Source organism: Letharia columbiana, assembly GCF_014066305.1.
Source record: "Letharia columbiana isolate WasteWater2 chromosome Unknown Sc0000028_s0, whole genome shotgun sequence".
NCBI classification, from domain to species: domain Eukaryota; kingdom Fungi; phylum Ascomycota; class Lecanoromycetes; order Lecanorales; family Parmeliaceae; genus Letharia; species Letharia columbiana.
Genome location: NW_023501070.1, coordinates 229,414 through 242,374, shown reverse-complemented (window position 1 = coordinate 242,374; position 12,961 = coordinate 229,414). Strand labels below are relative to the sequence as shown.

The 12,961-nt window shown below is 50.5% G+C and overlaps 5 protein-coding genes across 5 annotated transcripts; 3 read left to right on the top strand and 2 right to left on the bottom strand.

Annotated features, from left to right (window-relative positions):
* Positions 1-640: 640 nt before the first annotated feature.
* Positions 641-2,225, bottom strand: HO173_008160 (uncharacterized protein; the record flags this gene model as incomplete). Its single annotated transcript, XM_037310060.1, has 2 exons — positions 641-960; positions 1,076-2,225. 2 exons carry the CDS (start codon positions 2,223-2,225, stop codon positions 641-643), a joined length of 1,470 nt encoding a protein of 489 aa, XP_037163020.1.
* Positions 2,226-4,071: 1,846 nt separating this feature from the next.
* Positions 4,072-7,093, bottom strand: HO173_008159 (uncharacterized protein; the record flags this gene model as incomplete). Its single annotated transcript, XM_037310059.1, has 6 exons — positions 4,072-4,304; positions 4,363-5,184; positions 5,237-5,584; positions 5,634-6,606; positions 6,654-6,964; positions 7,018-7,093. 6 exons carry the CDS (start codon positions 7,091-7,093, stop codon positions 4,072-4,074), a joined length of 2,763 nt encoding a protein of 920 aa, XP_037163019.1.
* Positions 7,094-7,465: 372 nt separating this feature from the next.
* On the top strand, positions 7,466-8,391 carry HO173_008158 (uncharacterized protein; the record flags this gene model as incomplete). The annotated part of the gene is made up of 4 exons (XM_037310058.1): positions 7,466-7,518; positions 7,578-7,760; positions 7,814-8,172; positions 8,234-8,391. The coding sequence occupies 4 exons, from the start codon at positions 7,466-7,468 to the stop codon at positions 8,389-8,391; spliced, it is 753 nt and encodes a 250-aa protein (XP_037163018.1).
* A 1,263-nt stretch (positions 8,392-9,654) lies between these two features.
* On the top strand, positions 9,655-10,730 carry HO173_008157 (uncharacterized protein; the record flags this gene model as incomplete). Its single annotated transcript, XM_037310057.1, has 3 exons — positions 9,655-9,768; positions 9,841-10,112; positions 10,172-10,730. The coding sequence occupies 3 exons, from the start codon at positions 9,655-9,657 to the stop codon at positions 10,728-10,730; spliced, it is 945 nt and encodes a 314-aa protein (XP_037163017.1).
* Positions 10,731-11,068: 338 nt separating this feature from the next.
* Positions 11,069-12,882, top strand: HO173_008156 (uncharacterized protein; the record flags this gene model as incomplete). The annotated part of the gene is made up of 3 exons (XM_037310056.1): positions 11,069-12,043; positions 12,106-12,377; positions 12,477-12,882. 3 exons carry the CDS (start codon positions 11,069-11,071, stop codon positions 12,880-12,882), a joined length of 1,653 nt encoding a protein of 550 aa, XP_037163016.1.
* Between the last annotated feature and the right edge of the window lie 79 nt (positions 12,883-12,961).

The window sequence follows — 12,961 nt, the reverse complement described above, 5'->3', positions numbered from 1 at the left end:
CGCTTGAATCCTCTAATATGCGTACTTTACCTATACTATACTACACTACACTATACTATGCGGTATATAAATCCACGTATGTATATATATATACGTATAAAGTAAAGCAACAATGTCCCACGCACATAGTCAAGAGAACCAGGCAAAGCCGGCCCGCAAACAGAACAGAAAAGAACGTGGCTTTCTTTCTTCATTTTAGAACTCACATAATATACATACATACACACAAACTTAGCTAGAGCCGTTTACTCCCTAGAGTAGTTCAAGCGTGGGAGGAGGATGCGTACGTACGTACGTCAAGGAGGGAATATACTCGTGTGGCTAGGTAGCTAGGTAGAACGTGGGGGCTCTGCCGTTGGGGGTGAGGGCCCGTGCTGCGTTATTGCTGACGCTTGCGCAAGACTGCTGCTTCTTCTGATGGCTTGGCTGGAGAGGTGGGAGGGAGGTTGGAGGGGAATGGGAGGAGCGGCGTGGTCTTTTGGGTTCGTTTTTAGAAGAAATGTGTTTATGGTATGTCGGATTCCTTTTGCTTGCTGCATGGACGGCCGAGGAGGTATGACGTCTTTGAGGTAGTCTCGAGTCATTATTGTGCCCCCCCACCACCAGCCCCCCCCCATTTCTCTCCAACCGTCATCCCCTTCTAGCACGCAAGTATCATACCCCTGTACCTCTCCACGAATTCCCCCGTCGCCTCCACAAACATTTTCACGTCATTCATCCCCAGCTTGATGTTCAACGCCATAAATCCCCGCTCAGCTAGGTAGATGCTTTTGGAGAGCATGTGGTGGTAGAAGAGGGATTGGAGGTGGGGATATGATGGGGGGAAATGGATGGCGAGTATGGAGCCGATGCCTGATATGTACATTGGTGAATTTATTGTTGTTCCGTTTGAGAATTGATGGTCATGAGTATCCGAAAGGGTGCCATTGGTAGTACCGTTCGTGGTGTGGTGACCAGGGGCTAGAGGAAGGTCAGTTGTTTTTCGAATGTGAATCGAAGAGAATATGAGAAAAGGTTCAAGAATGAGTGAACATTTAGAAAGCATTGTCGCTGGGCCAAAGTGAGGTCGCATTACCTTTCAAGGATCCTTCATCGGCACCATCCGTATGAGGTACATCGCCATACAGATGCTTCTCAATGACATCCGTCACCATCTCCTTCAAACGTTCCCCCAGATCGTTCAGACGATTAGTAGTTTCCTCATCCAGGACTTTACATCCCGCACATCCAGCAGCCATGCTAATGACATTATTGTTGAAAGTCCCGGCATGCGCCAGACCTCCACTCTTCCTGGGATCATACATCTCCATGATATCCCGCCTTCCCCCAAACGCTCCGAAGCTCATCCCTCCCCCAACCCATTTGCCCAGGGTCATGAGGTCAGGCTGAATGCCTACTTTATGACCCAATCCGCGATAGGAAAGGCGACTAGTCATGACTTCGTCGAAGATGAGGAGAGCATCGTGGGAGGAAGCGTAGGACCTAAGGTATTGTAGGAAAGGAAGAGAGCCTGGGATCGCCCCTGCGTTACCTAGCATTGGTTCCACAAGGATGACAGCCAAGCTTTTGGGTGGGAGGGCCGAGAGGACCTCTTCGGTCCGAGCGATATCATTGTATGTACCAACCACCCACTCATGAGGTAGATTGACGCTCTTTGTCGCGGATCCTTTTGGCGGGTTGCGGAATGAAAGAGTAGCTCCATGGTACCCGCCTCGAAAGACTAGGATCTTTGTTCGACCCGTCCATGCCATTGCGGTAGCGACAGCCATCATGTTCGCTTCGGTGCCAGAATTGGTAAACCTTACGAGCTCCATTGTAGGCGTGAATCGCTCGCAGACCAATTTGGCAAGCCTCTTCTCATACATATTATTCCCACCAAGGCTCCATCCTCGAGTAAGAGCCTCGTCGATTGCTGCACGGATGGTAGCATCGTTGTGTCCGAAGATCCCGGCAGTATATTCGCCAAGGAAGTCGGTGTAGGTGTGACCGTCAAGGGAGTTGAGGGTACATCCATTGCCCCAAGCGAAGTTTAGAGGGAAAGGGTTGGCATGGAGGACAGTCCTTGTGTTACCACCTGGCTGGCATTGGCAGGCTAATTGGTGGGCGTGGAGAGAGGCTGGATTGCGGTGGGTGTATGAGGAGTGTGCTTTTGCCAGGGCATCTTTGGAGACTTGCGTCAGCTTGAGATGCTCTAACTCTGAGGAAGGCAATTGGATTGGAGACATTGAAGAAGGCGTGGCAGACAAGCTGGAAGCAAGATGGAGAGAGATTCAGAGGATTGGGAATTTGTACTCTGAGAGAGGCAATTGGGTGGAGGAGTATGGAAGTGAAGGAAAAGACAGAAGATTCGGAAGGTGTCGGGCAGGGGTGATTGTCCATTCTTAAGGATAATCTGAGGAAATAATTAAGTGAAGTTGGCGTGGAAGCCGTCCTTTCTCCTTCTTTCTTCTTCTTCCTCCGAAAAGCGGTGCCAGCTTTTGAGCAACACTCACCGACTTCGCTGTCTAGCCTCCACCTCTTCAAACATGCCGAATGGAGACTTCTTTACACCGCAACTCGTACCCGCTTACAATGGAGTAGTTTTGGCTACTCCTCCTGTCGGCTTTAAAAGGAATATCATTACTGATGTGTGGCATTGTTCCTCCGTATACTTATACTCATTGTGGGCCGCACCAATCATATCTCGGTGTACTGTACATACGGTACATGTACCTTATGTAAGGTACCTACTCTAGCGTGCCGAAACCGCCCGTCCCCTCCTTTCGGGTAAAGTAGACTAAGGTATCAACGTGTAACACTAACCCGTATAAGGTACCTTATCCAACCGACGTGACAGGGATCTTTCAATCTGTACAGCACCACCATCAGCCGCATCAGCAGCTCGCATTGTTATCTTCTTATGGGGAGTTTAGCCTTTTTTTATCTATGTTTTTTTCTTTCTTTTTTTTTCTTCAATTCAAATAGGTTGGCCCTACGCGGAAAACCCCTACCTATCTATTCCGCGTGTAGTACGGTACCAAGCATATCAGGCGTACAGCTTCTCTAATCGGTTAACCTCGAACCGGAGCTAAGGTCGATCGAGTACCTAAAGTCGCGCGCACAGTCGCCCTCGGTAGTTGATCTCGCTCGTCTTGACAGTCAGGCGTACTTTGGGACTACAACTTCACGAGGAAAGGCTATACGAGGAGGGTTTGCACGAGACGGGCAACGAGGGGCTAGGGGGGGTAAGGGTGTTTATACAAGGAAGGTAACGAGGCAGCATACGACCCCAACAACGAGATGGACAAGGACGTACATCGGCATACATCCAGAGTGACGAGGTGATGTCTAACGAGTTCTAGCCGTAGCAGATCTAATTAATCACGTGAAACGAACGATAGAAGAACGATATAAAACCCCTGTTTTTGAATTCGTCTGATGTGATCAAATTAACAAAGAGAGGTCAGGGAGCCTTCGCTCCTAGCTGCATCCTAGTCTCGTGGTTGCAAACACGTACGGTAGAAACAAGCAATATTGATAGGTTAGACTAGATACCGAGTGAATGCGTGTTTACTTCGCTTGGCATCTCTCCTGGTGCGAAGAGGCTGCTGGGACCTCGTGAGTGGGCAAGGTGTCATTGGAGCTTATGCTATACTTACGCTTTGCATCTTGCGCCATGCGTGGCCCATATTCCGCGCCGGACCTCTCGGTATAAACTTCGTTTCATCAACGACCTCTATTTCAATCAAAAGAGAAGGCATGAACTTGCAAGTCCTTTGGAGGACGCCAACGAAACATCCTTGAGCTCTCACCGAGTAAAATTTCGCGTGCCATTAGATCATTGTTTTACGGTGACTGGTAGATGTGAAGACTGAAGCGAAAGCCTCTCCCAGTGTTGCTCACCGTTACAGTGAGGCTGGGTTTACCTGATAAACTTAGAGCCCTTTGCGGATTGCATTCATAGGCTTATCGATAAAAAGGCGAGATGTGTGGCAAGGACGTATTCATTAAAAATACTTCACAGACAGTAAGGTTTGGATTTCTGACTACCTACATCTATGCATTAGTGTCCGTGCAGAAGAAACATAATGTCTAAGACACGCTTCCAACAAGCAAAGCAGCAACGCCCTCCTCCTCGCTTCTTAATGTTATCTTTGTCGTTACGCCACTCTTCGCCGAAAAAGCCATCTTCACCAGAGCCGCAACTTTGCCTCCACCGAGGGTCTTGCCGTACAGCTTGAGGGTGTGCGTGCTGGTCGAGAGAGTGACGTCCGTACCATCGAGCGGCTGGAGAGAGAGCGCTTTCGTGAGCTGTTCTGTGGCATCTGCGAAAGGGAAAGTCAGTCTTTGCATGTTGGCTGAGATTGCAATAGCAATACTCACCTGCTATGCTCTTAGCACTACTCAATTGTAGCGTTTCGGAGGCCTCCTCGCCATTCGCGCCGGTTTGCTCCCATGCATGGTCGAAGCTACCAGCGAATGCGGGCGTGACGTAGTCGCTGCCTAAGAGCTCCAAATCTTCGACTTGGTACTCATCCTCGTAGCCGCTCTCGTCTGGCTCCCCAGTGGTAGGATCAATCTCCTTGCTTGTGAATTTAAGGACGTTGGTGAAAGATGTGACGGGATACGCGACGTCGCTGGATTTCTTGAAGCTCACGAAAACCGTGCCAGGCTGGTCCGTGGCCAGCTTGGCGACGGGGATGGTGAAGTCTTCCTCCAATGATTCTTCATCTTCGGCCGGTGTGGCAACGACGGAGACCTCTTCTAACACGGTATCGGTCATGGTGTTTTTGATCTCATACTGCAGGACAAGATGCTCTTTGTATATGTGCTTAATAACGCTGACAACGTATTCTGTCTCCGTTTCCGTAAGCTCGACAGGAGGCGACGACCTGAGCAGGGCGCCATGCGCTTTGAGCTCTGGTATCTGCATCAGTTGCTGCGAATGTTTCTGTGCATTGGCGAGGGCGGCAGCGGCACTGTCGGATGTGCCATTGACTTGCGCTTTCTTTGGACCTGTGCTTGGGGCTTTTAGTGTTGGTGTTGCTGATGTCAACTTTTTCGTCCGTTCTTCAGCCAGTGCTTGTTCGTGACTGACAACGGGAATGGTGGACATGTCGAACGCCGTGGCAAAAGTAGCCTTATCATCCGCAGTCACATACATGACGAGTTGGTGCTCGAAAGTTGACAAGGAAAACATCGAGTCTGCGAGTACTGTCAGCACGGTCGACAGCTTTATCGATAAGTCTCAAAGTACCATTCTTGATGAATCGGTTCGCCATCTCATCTTCCTCGGTCATCAATCTCAGGTTTAGAGCCGCACGATCACGAACTTCGTCATCAATGTCGTCAAGGCACCTAGTGAGTAGAACAGTGACGCTGCGCTTGACCTCAGGATCCTTCTGGCCAACACCAAACTTTGCGAGCGCTGTGACTGCTGCGGCCCTGACCAAGGCATTCTCTAAGACGACGCGGTTGTAGATGTACCGGATGTACTTCGTCGGATGCGGAGTTTTAGGGCCTTCCACACCTAGCAGATGCAATATTCGAACTGCCAGCTTAGTAAATTCGCAATCCTCGATGAACTCGCACAGATGAGCCAAGGCTATGTTTGTTAGCCGTGGAAAACTCCGTGGAATTTTTGAGGGACCTACCATCTTCCTTGCTACCTGGTACAAACTTGATCAGGTCAAACATGCTCTCCACAACACTCCTCTTGAAGTCATAGCCTCCCTCGTCCCGCAGTATACCACTCAGGAAGGTCAGCATGCCAGCCTGCTTGCTGGGGAACTTCAAACATAGGGTCCTTATGGCTTCAACGATCGTAATTTTGAATTCGTCCGTGATATCTGCCATAAAGCTAGATATCTGTTTCATTAGTCGATCCACGCTGCCTTCGTTTCCCGTCTTGAGGAGAGTCGTGATAGCGAAGGTAGCAATTGACCGGTTTGTGTTAGAGATTAAAGTCTCGATGTCAGGATTGCATGATTGAACGGCTTGCGGCTTGAATGAGGCGACATTGTGTAGAATTCTTATGGCAGCAAACTTGGTGACAGCTCGAGGAGAAGTTAGGAAAAGTTGGAGAGTATGGATGGCTTGGGTCATTTCTGCATCAGTGACATCCCGAAGATTACAGATGGCTTTGGCGGCCTCGAAGTTGACCATCTCAGCCTTGTGTCGAAGCCAGCCATCAAGGAGTTGCATCATGGGTCTCCTCAAGCTTGAGTCGTCTTCTATTAATTTGGCAGCCAATCTGACCAGCAAGATTGTGCCAGCGGGACTTTTTACAACGCCAGGGGTGCCAAATTGTTGGACCATTTTCACCAAGGCCATGCGGTCGTGTGATCTCATCTGGTACAACAGCCCAATAGCATGATACTGGTTCATAAAGTGCGTACTCGGTTGTAGTGCTTGCGGGCTTCCAGATGTCGAGAAGCCAAGAGAAAAGCCGCTTGATGACTTCGACGAGGATGCTGCTTCTTGTGTCTCACTCTGCCACCTTCTGACCAGGTCCCGAGCGATTGGAAGCAGATGGTACGAGGAAACCAGGGCAGCGGAGGATACAGAAGGACTCTTATCGACGATAGCGTTCTTGATCGACCGTTCAATTGCTTGTACGGTGGTTGCCTGCGGAGCTTTAGTAGGTCTACGCATACTACGTGGGCCATGCATACGTCTATAACTCTGCACAATGCTCGGATCGCGTTTGCCTTGTAGAGAACGTCGCTCTTTTCTGCCGTGTCTTTCATAATACTCTGCGTCACCATGATAACATCCGACGCAGAACTTGCCAGCTCTTTGAATATGAGGTACATCATCTGGCGAAGAGAGGGATCCTTGTTCTGAAAGAGCTTCGAGATACCGAAGAAAAGGTCTGTAGCTTCGTTCGACGGAAACGTCTCCCCGGTAAATAGGAGCAAGGCGATCTTGGTAAGAAGTATTCGACATTTCCTAGGAGATATAGGGGAGTAGTTGAACAGGCGAGCTGGAGCTTTGCGTCAGTGAAGACTTCGCCAGAAGAGCTGATGTGGTCCGTACCCTCTTGAAAGACAGCGGTCCTGTCGACCTTGACGATTGCTTGGTCGGCATCTTCATCCTTCTTGCTGTAACTCATGATGATGATGCGCTGAGCTCGAAACTAAGGTTTTGAATTCCAAGCCCACAAACCTCTTCACAGTTGTTGGTGACTGGCGTCTTGGGTTTTGGCACTGGGCTCACAGCGCATCTGATTCCTATCGCATACGTCTCTTCCACATCTTCCAATTGATATTGCCTTGGTCAGTCTACGGAGCGAGTGGAAGTGATTGAGTAGAAACGAATGCCCAGGCACATGTAAAGATGGGAGCTCCCAGCGCCAGATCTCTTGTCCACAGGGCTGATGCTACGGTGGCCCAACCGAACTTTAGAAACATTTCAGGCACTTCCCTCACTTCAATCCTACGAGGTGCCTTCATGGATTTTCTCCGCTGCCACACTAAGGCTAAATATGGATATGCCAATGAATGTACCGGTGGATGATCCTAATGCCGATACGGAGTGGTACGAAGCTGAACGTACTCTTCTACGTAACTGGCAAGAGCTGATATCGACGTTTGCAGGAACGACATCCTCCGCAAGCACGGTGTTATCCCAGAGAAGCCTCCCTCTCCAACACCACTCATCCAAGAAGCTCTGGCCGAAGCCCGAAAGCAAGCCTATGGAAATCGGCTTGAGGAAAAAGACCTTGACGAGCTGAATGATTTGGAAGATGAAGAAGACGAAGCATTCCTTGCGAAGTACCGGTGGGTGTTTACCCCAGCTGTTGAAAACTAGGGTCTAATTACCATGCCTCAAGGAATCAGCGAATGGCAGAATTGTCTACAATAGCGACTGCGAGCGTCTTCAATCAGGTCTATCCTTTACAAAAGCCGGACTACCCTAAGGACGTTACGGAAGCCTCCAACAAGGCGTTTGTCCTGGTTCATCTAACTTCATCACTTGGCACCAACATTGAATCTCGGCTGCTGACTGAACTGTGGCGGGAAATGGCACGGAAATTTGGAGACATTAAATTCTGTGAAATAAGGGCGGACATGTGCATCGAAGGCTATCCAGAGCGGAACACCCCAACGATCCTAGTGTATCGAAATGGAGATATTAAAAAGCAAGTGGTAACATTAAATGAGCTTGGTGGAGACCACACGACAATCAAAGGTACGTCTTGTCTATTCTCAATGCCGCAATGGATTGGATGACAGTGATTGACTTAAAATAGATCTGCAAAATCTGCTGGTCGGCGTTGGTGCTTTGAAGGCAACAGACCATCGCGTGGTCAATTCTACACAAGGGGATGGAGAAGTCCCATATAGCAGCATTCGCACAGGGAACCTCAATGCAGCTACGGCTGAGGACGATGATGATGACTGGGACTGAAATTCATTTGCAGCAAACAGATGGCGGTATCTCGATGCTCCGCATATCTGCCATGACAAATGAATGAGAACGCCAAACTGAGCCGTAGCTGTTCTATCATGCTAGCATCCGTTCCAATGGTGAGGGATGACCTCGAATGGCGAAAGTCTGCAGGGACTCAAGGCGCCCTATCCAAGCCTATCGAGGCGATACTGGGTATATCCCGAAAAAAGTCGACCGAATACGTGGGGTGAGGGAACAAGCATGCCGATAGGTACGTGGATGCACATGTCTTGTTATGAGATATGAGAATGGTTTTTGAGGATGCAAGCCTATCAGGCCCATATTGAAAATTGAATGTAAAGCATGAATCAGAGACTTACAGGATTCTCCAAATTTGTCGAGTTCGCACAGACTTGAGATGATGAGTCCATAACTCGTTGGACTTCGCTGCGCCTTTGTCGCCAATTCCTAGCTTAGTCTAGCTGTACCCTCATCGACTAATAACGATAAAGCTACGTCTGTGGGGACGGCCCTTCTATGGAGATTGTGCCAACTTACTCTCAAGCTCGTGGCCATCGCTCTGGTTGGATATTTGGACTTGACCGCCTTTATCATGTGTGGTTTAAGGTTATCCAGCGCTCGCAAAGGCCAATGGCAGTTGATCGAGGCTCGCGTGTTTCATGCATGACCGGCAGCTCTGCATGATCGAGACCGCCTGCCTGTGGATTTCTATCAATGAAGCTCCGTCCGAGAGTCCGAGGTACGTACTTGGGTATGTGTACGCATTGAACCCTGTCCCCGAGTCCGAGGTACGTAGCTGGTATGTGTACGCGTTGGGACCTGTAAGCCAAAGGCAAGGCTGGGGATAGCTAACTAAATGTGTGGACTACCTTAGGCTCCCAATGATCTGACATTCTCAAGCTTTGAATCTGGAAGTTGTCCTTAAGTGGATACTGTATCCACCTTCGACAGGGGATGATAGGCAGGTTCTAAACAGCAGACCAATGACTGGCAATCGGTTTAAGTTGGGGTGATACTTTAGGTAAGTAATCTCATGAATGAAACCAACGCCGCGGCTGAAGGTTGGCTGAAGGCTGAAGGGTTCGGGTACTGCCGAGTCTATCAATTTACCCCTCCTAATCTACTCTAGAGCCAAGGCCGCTTCGTTTAAATCGTCTTCACCGCTGCTGCTGCTACTGCTGTTGCAGTCCATTTCCCTTTCCTTCCATTCTCTCTTGTTCCACTCTGTCTTCCTCTTTCGTCTACTTGTCAAAGTCAAACATGGACTATTCATACTTTGCTCAACCGGCCCAACCTTACCAGTTCTTCGGCATTGCACCTGCAAAGCCAGAGCTCTCATATACCCCGCAGGAAGAGCCACACAACGACCCTCTAGTAAGCACCAAGCATCTTATTCGCCCATTCGTATACCACTCGAACGTTAGGCTGCCTGCTTATCTCTCATAGGATATCTATGATCCCAACACTTTCCAGTTCTTCGACCAAAATGCCCACTTCAACCCTCCAGCCATCATTCCCTCAACGCAGTCACCCCCTCTCTCAATTCCCCAATCGGATTCGCTCCCAAACCCTCTGCCACTGCCTTATGACCGCTCGTTATCGCAGGACTTGACTGGGGATGTAGACCTGGATCAGGCCCCCGGAAGGGGGAGTAGTGACGACGACAAGGACAATCTCACACCTGCACAGAGTCGGCGAAAGGCGCAGAATAGAGCAGCGTACCACAGCCCGAAAGAAGAGCGATCCTGAGAAACTCTGCCCGCTAACGCGTCTGCAGACAGCGAGCTTTTCGCGAACGAAAAGAGCGGCACGTCAAAGACCTTGAAATCAAGCTCAAGTCCATGGACGCACACTCTACAGATCTCATGACGGAAAATGAGCGTCTGAAGCGAGAACTGGATCGGATAGCCACCCAAAACGAGATATTACGCGCGACCACGACTCCGAGGAGAGCACCACAACATGAACACTCTCATAACGCACATCATGAAGGACCATCCAGTCCAGAAGGTCTCACCTCGGGACCAATGATATACTCTCCCTCCACCTTCAACGCTGCTTTTGCGGAACACCATACTTCCGATTCTGAAGAGCCTATTTCACACCGCATTGAGATCTCCGAGACGACCGGCGAACGTTTGCTTGCAACGGGTGCGGCGTGGGACTTCATACAACATCATGAGCTATATAGGAGGGGCTTGGTGGATATAGCGGACGTATCCGAGAAGTTGAAGGAGAAGGTGGTATGTAATGGCGCTGGACCTACCTTTTCGGAGCGAGATGTCATACAGGCGGTTGAGGATAGTGTGGGAGCGGCGGGAGACGAGTTGATTTGATTATTATATGAGCGTAGGCTACCGAGGAAATGATTATGTAGATTTTTGTCACAACAAATAAATCAAGAGTTCCTCATGACTCATCGCCTAACTTCTGTTTATACTTCCCCAGACTATCCTCACTTAACCCACCTCTCTCCATCGCATGACCACGAAAGGGGTACATATCACCGCTGCAAGTGCACATCCCCAATCTACTTTACCGGGTTCCTCCCAAGCCAGTGTCTCCGCAAACGACGAATCAGCAGGTGCCAAGACCAAGCGCGCCATTGACCGAGGGGCAGAAGCCCAATACCACTGCTCGTGTCTACCAGATTCAGTAGGTGACAAGGCCAAACATGCCATTGACCGAGGGGCAGAAGCCCAGCGAAGCTGCTCCTCCCGAAGGAGAGAAGCCTAGCAAAAACGCCCTGAAAAAAGCTGCAAAAGAAAAAGAAAAAGCAGAGAAAGCAGCGAAAAGAGAACAGCAAGAACGAGAAGAGAAAGAGAAAGCTGCCGCCAACGACACAGCCAGTCATCTCTACGGCCACCTCAACTACGAAGCGCCCCCTCCTTTTGCGGAAAAATTCGTCGACCTAGAAGACCTCGAAAGTATTGAAGAAGACAGCAGGGTCACGTTTGAAGCAAGAGTCGGCAATGCGAGGGTGCAGTCTGCGAAGCTGGGCTTTCTTGTGTTGAAGGCTGGCTTCGACAGCATCCAGGTTGTCATTGCTGAAGGGGGAGGGCAGAGTATTTCGAGGCAGATGATCAAGTGGTGTGGGGCTCTCCATACGGAGTCCATTGTACGAGTTACGGGTCTTATTAAGGCGCCGAAGGAAGAGGTCAAATCGACCACCATATCCCACCATGAGCTCCATCTCGAGAGTATCTACATCGTCGCTGAAGCTCCGGAGCAGCTCCCTATCCAAGTAAAAGACTGCAATCAACCTCCGCCCGGTGAAGAGGAGGGAGAAGCTGAGAAGGAGGGAATGCCAAACGTGGGGCTCAAAGCGCGACTTGACAACAAAGTTCTATCGCTGCGAGCACCTGCGAGTAAAGCTATCAGGAGATTGGAAAGCGAAGTCTCAAGGTTGTTCTTCGAGTACATGATCCAGCACAAGTTTACAGATATACAACCCTCATACCTAGCCGGCGCAGCGACAGAAGGAGGGGCTGAAGTCTTTGAGGTCAAGTATTTCGAGGAAAGGGCGTTCTTGACCCAGAGCCCGCAATTTTTCAAGCAGATGGCAATAGCTGGGGGCATGAAGAGGGTGTTCTCGAAAGGGCCCGTCTTCAGGGCCGAGAATTCCAATACGAAAAGACATCTGACAGAAGTACGTTACTCTGCCCAGTGGCATCTCCGCTTCCTAACCTTACAGTCTAATCAACGTCGCAGTTCACTGGCCTCGACTTCGAAATGACCATCCGACACCATTACCACGAAGTCCTCTCTTTTGGCGAAAGTCTCATGATCTACATCATCCGCGGTCTACAAACACAAGAGTACCCCAAGAAGCTCACCAACATCATCAAGGAAGCCGGTTACCCCGAGGCTGGCACTTTCCAATTACCACCTGGCGACCAAGCTATTCGCATTACATTTGCGGAAGCGAAAGCGCTTCTGTCCGAAGCTGGGGTTGAGGCCGGGGAGCCGGATTCGGACATAGAGTAAGTGCCCCATTGCCCTATCCCCCACCTGTCCGTGCGTCCATCTGTTCGCCCTTTTGCGCCGAGACTGTGGGAGCATCCTACTCACACGGGCCTCAGCACCGCACAGGAGAAGGCCCTCGGCAAGATCATGCTCGAAAAGTACAAAACCGACTTCTACACCGTCGACCAGTACCCGCGCTCCCTCCGCCCCTTCTACACGCACCCCTCCCCGCACGACCCCGCCCTCACAAACTCCTACGACTTCTTCATGCGCGGACAGGAGATCATGTCCGGCGCGCAACGCATCCACATCCACGGCGAGCTCCTCGAAAGCATGCGCATGAAGGGGGTGTCGCCCGAGGACGAGGGGTACAGGCACTACACGGAAGCGTTCAAGTGGGGCTGCAGTCCGCATGGCGGGGGCGGGTTGGGCATGAACCGCATCGTGCAGTATTTCCTGGGGTTGAACAACATCAGGGAGGCGGCGCTGTTTCCGAGGGACCCGGGGCGGTTGGCGCCGTAAGGGGAGGTGGTAGGGAGGGTTGGGTGAGGTGGAGGGAGGGAGGGTGGGATTGATGGGGATGGGGGTTGAGACCTAGGAG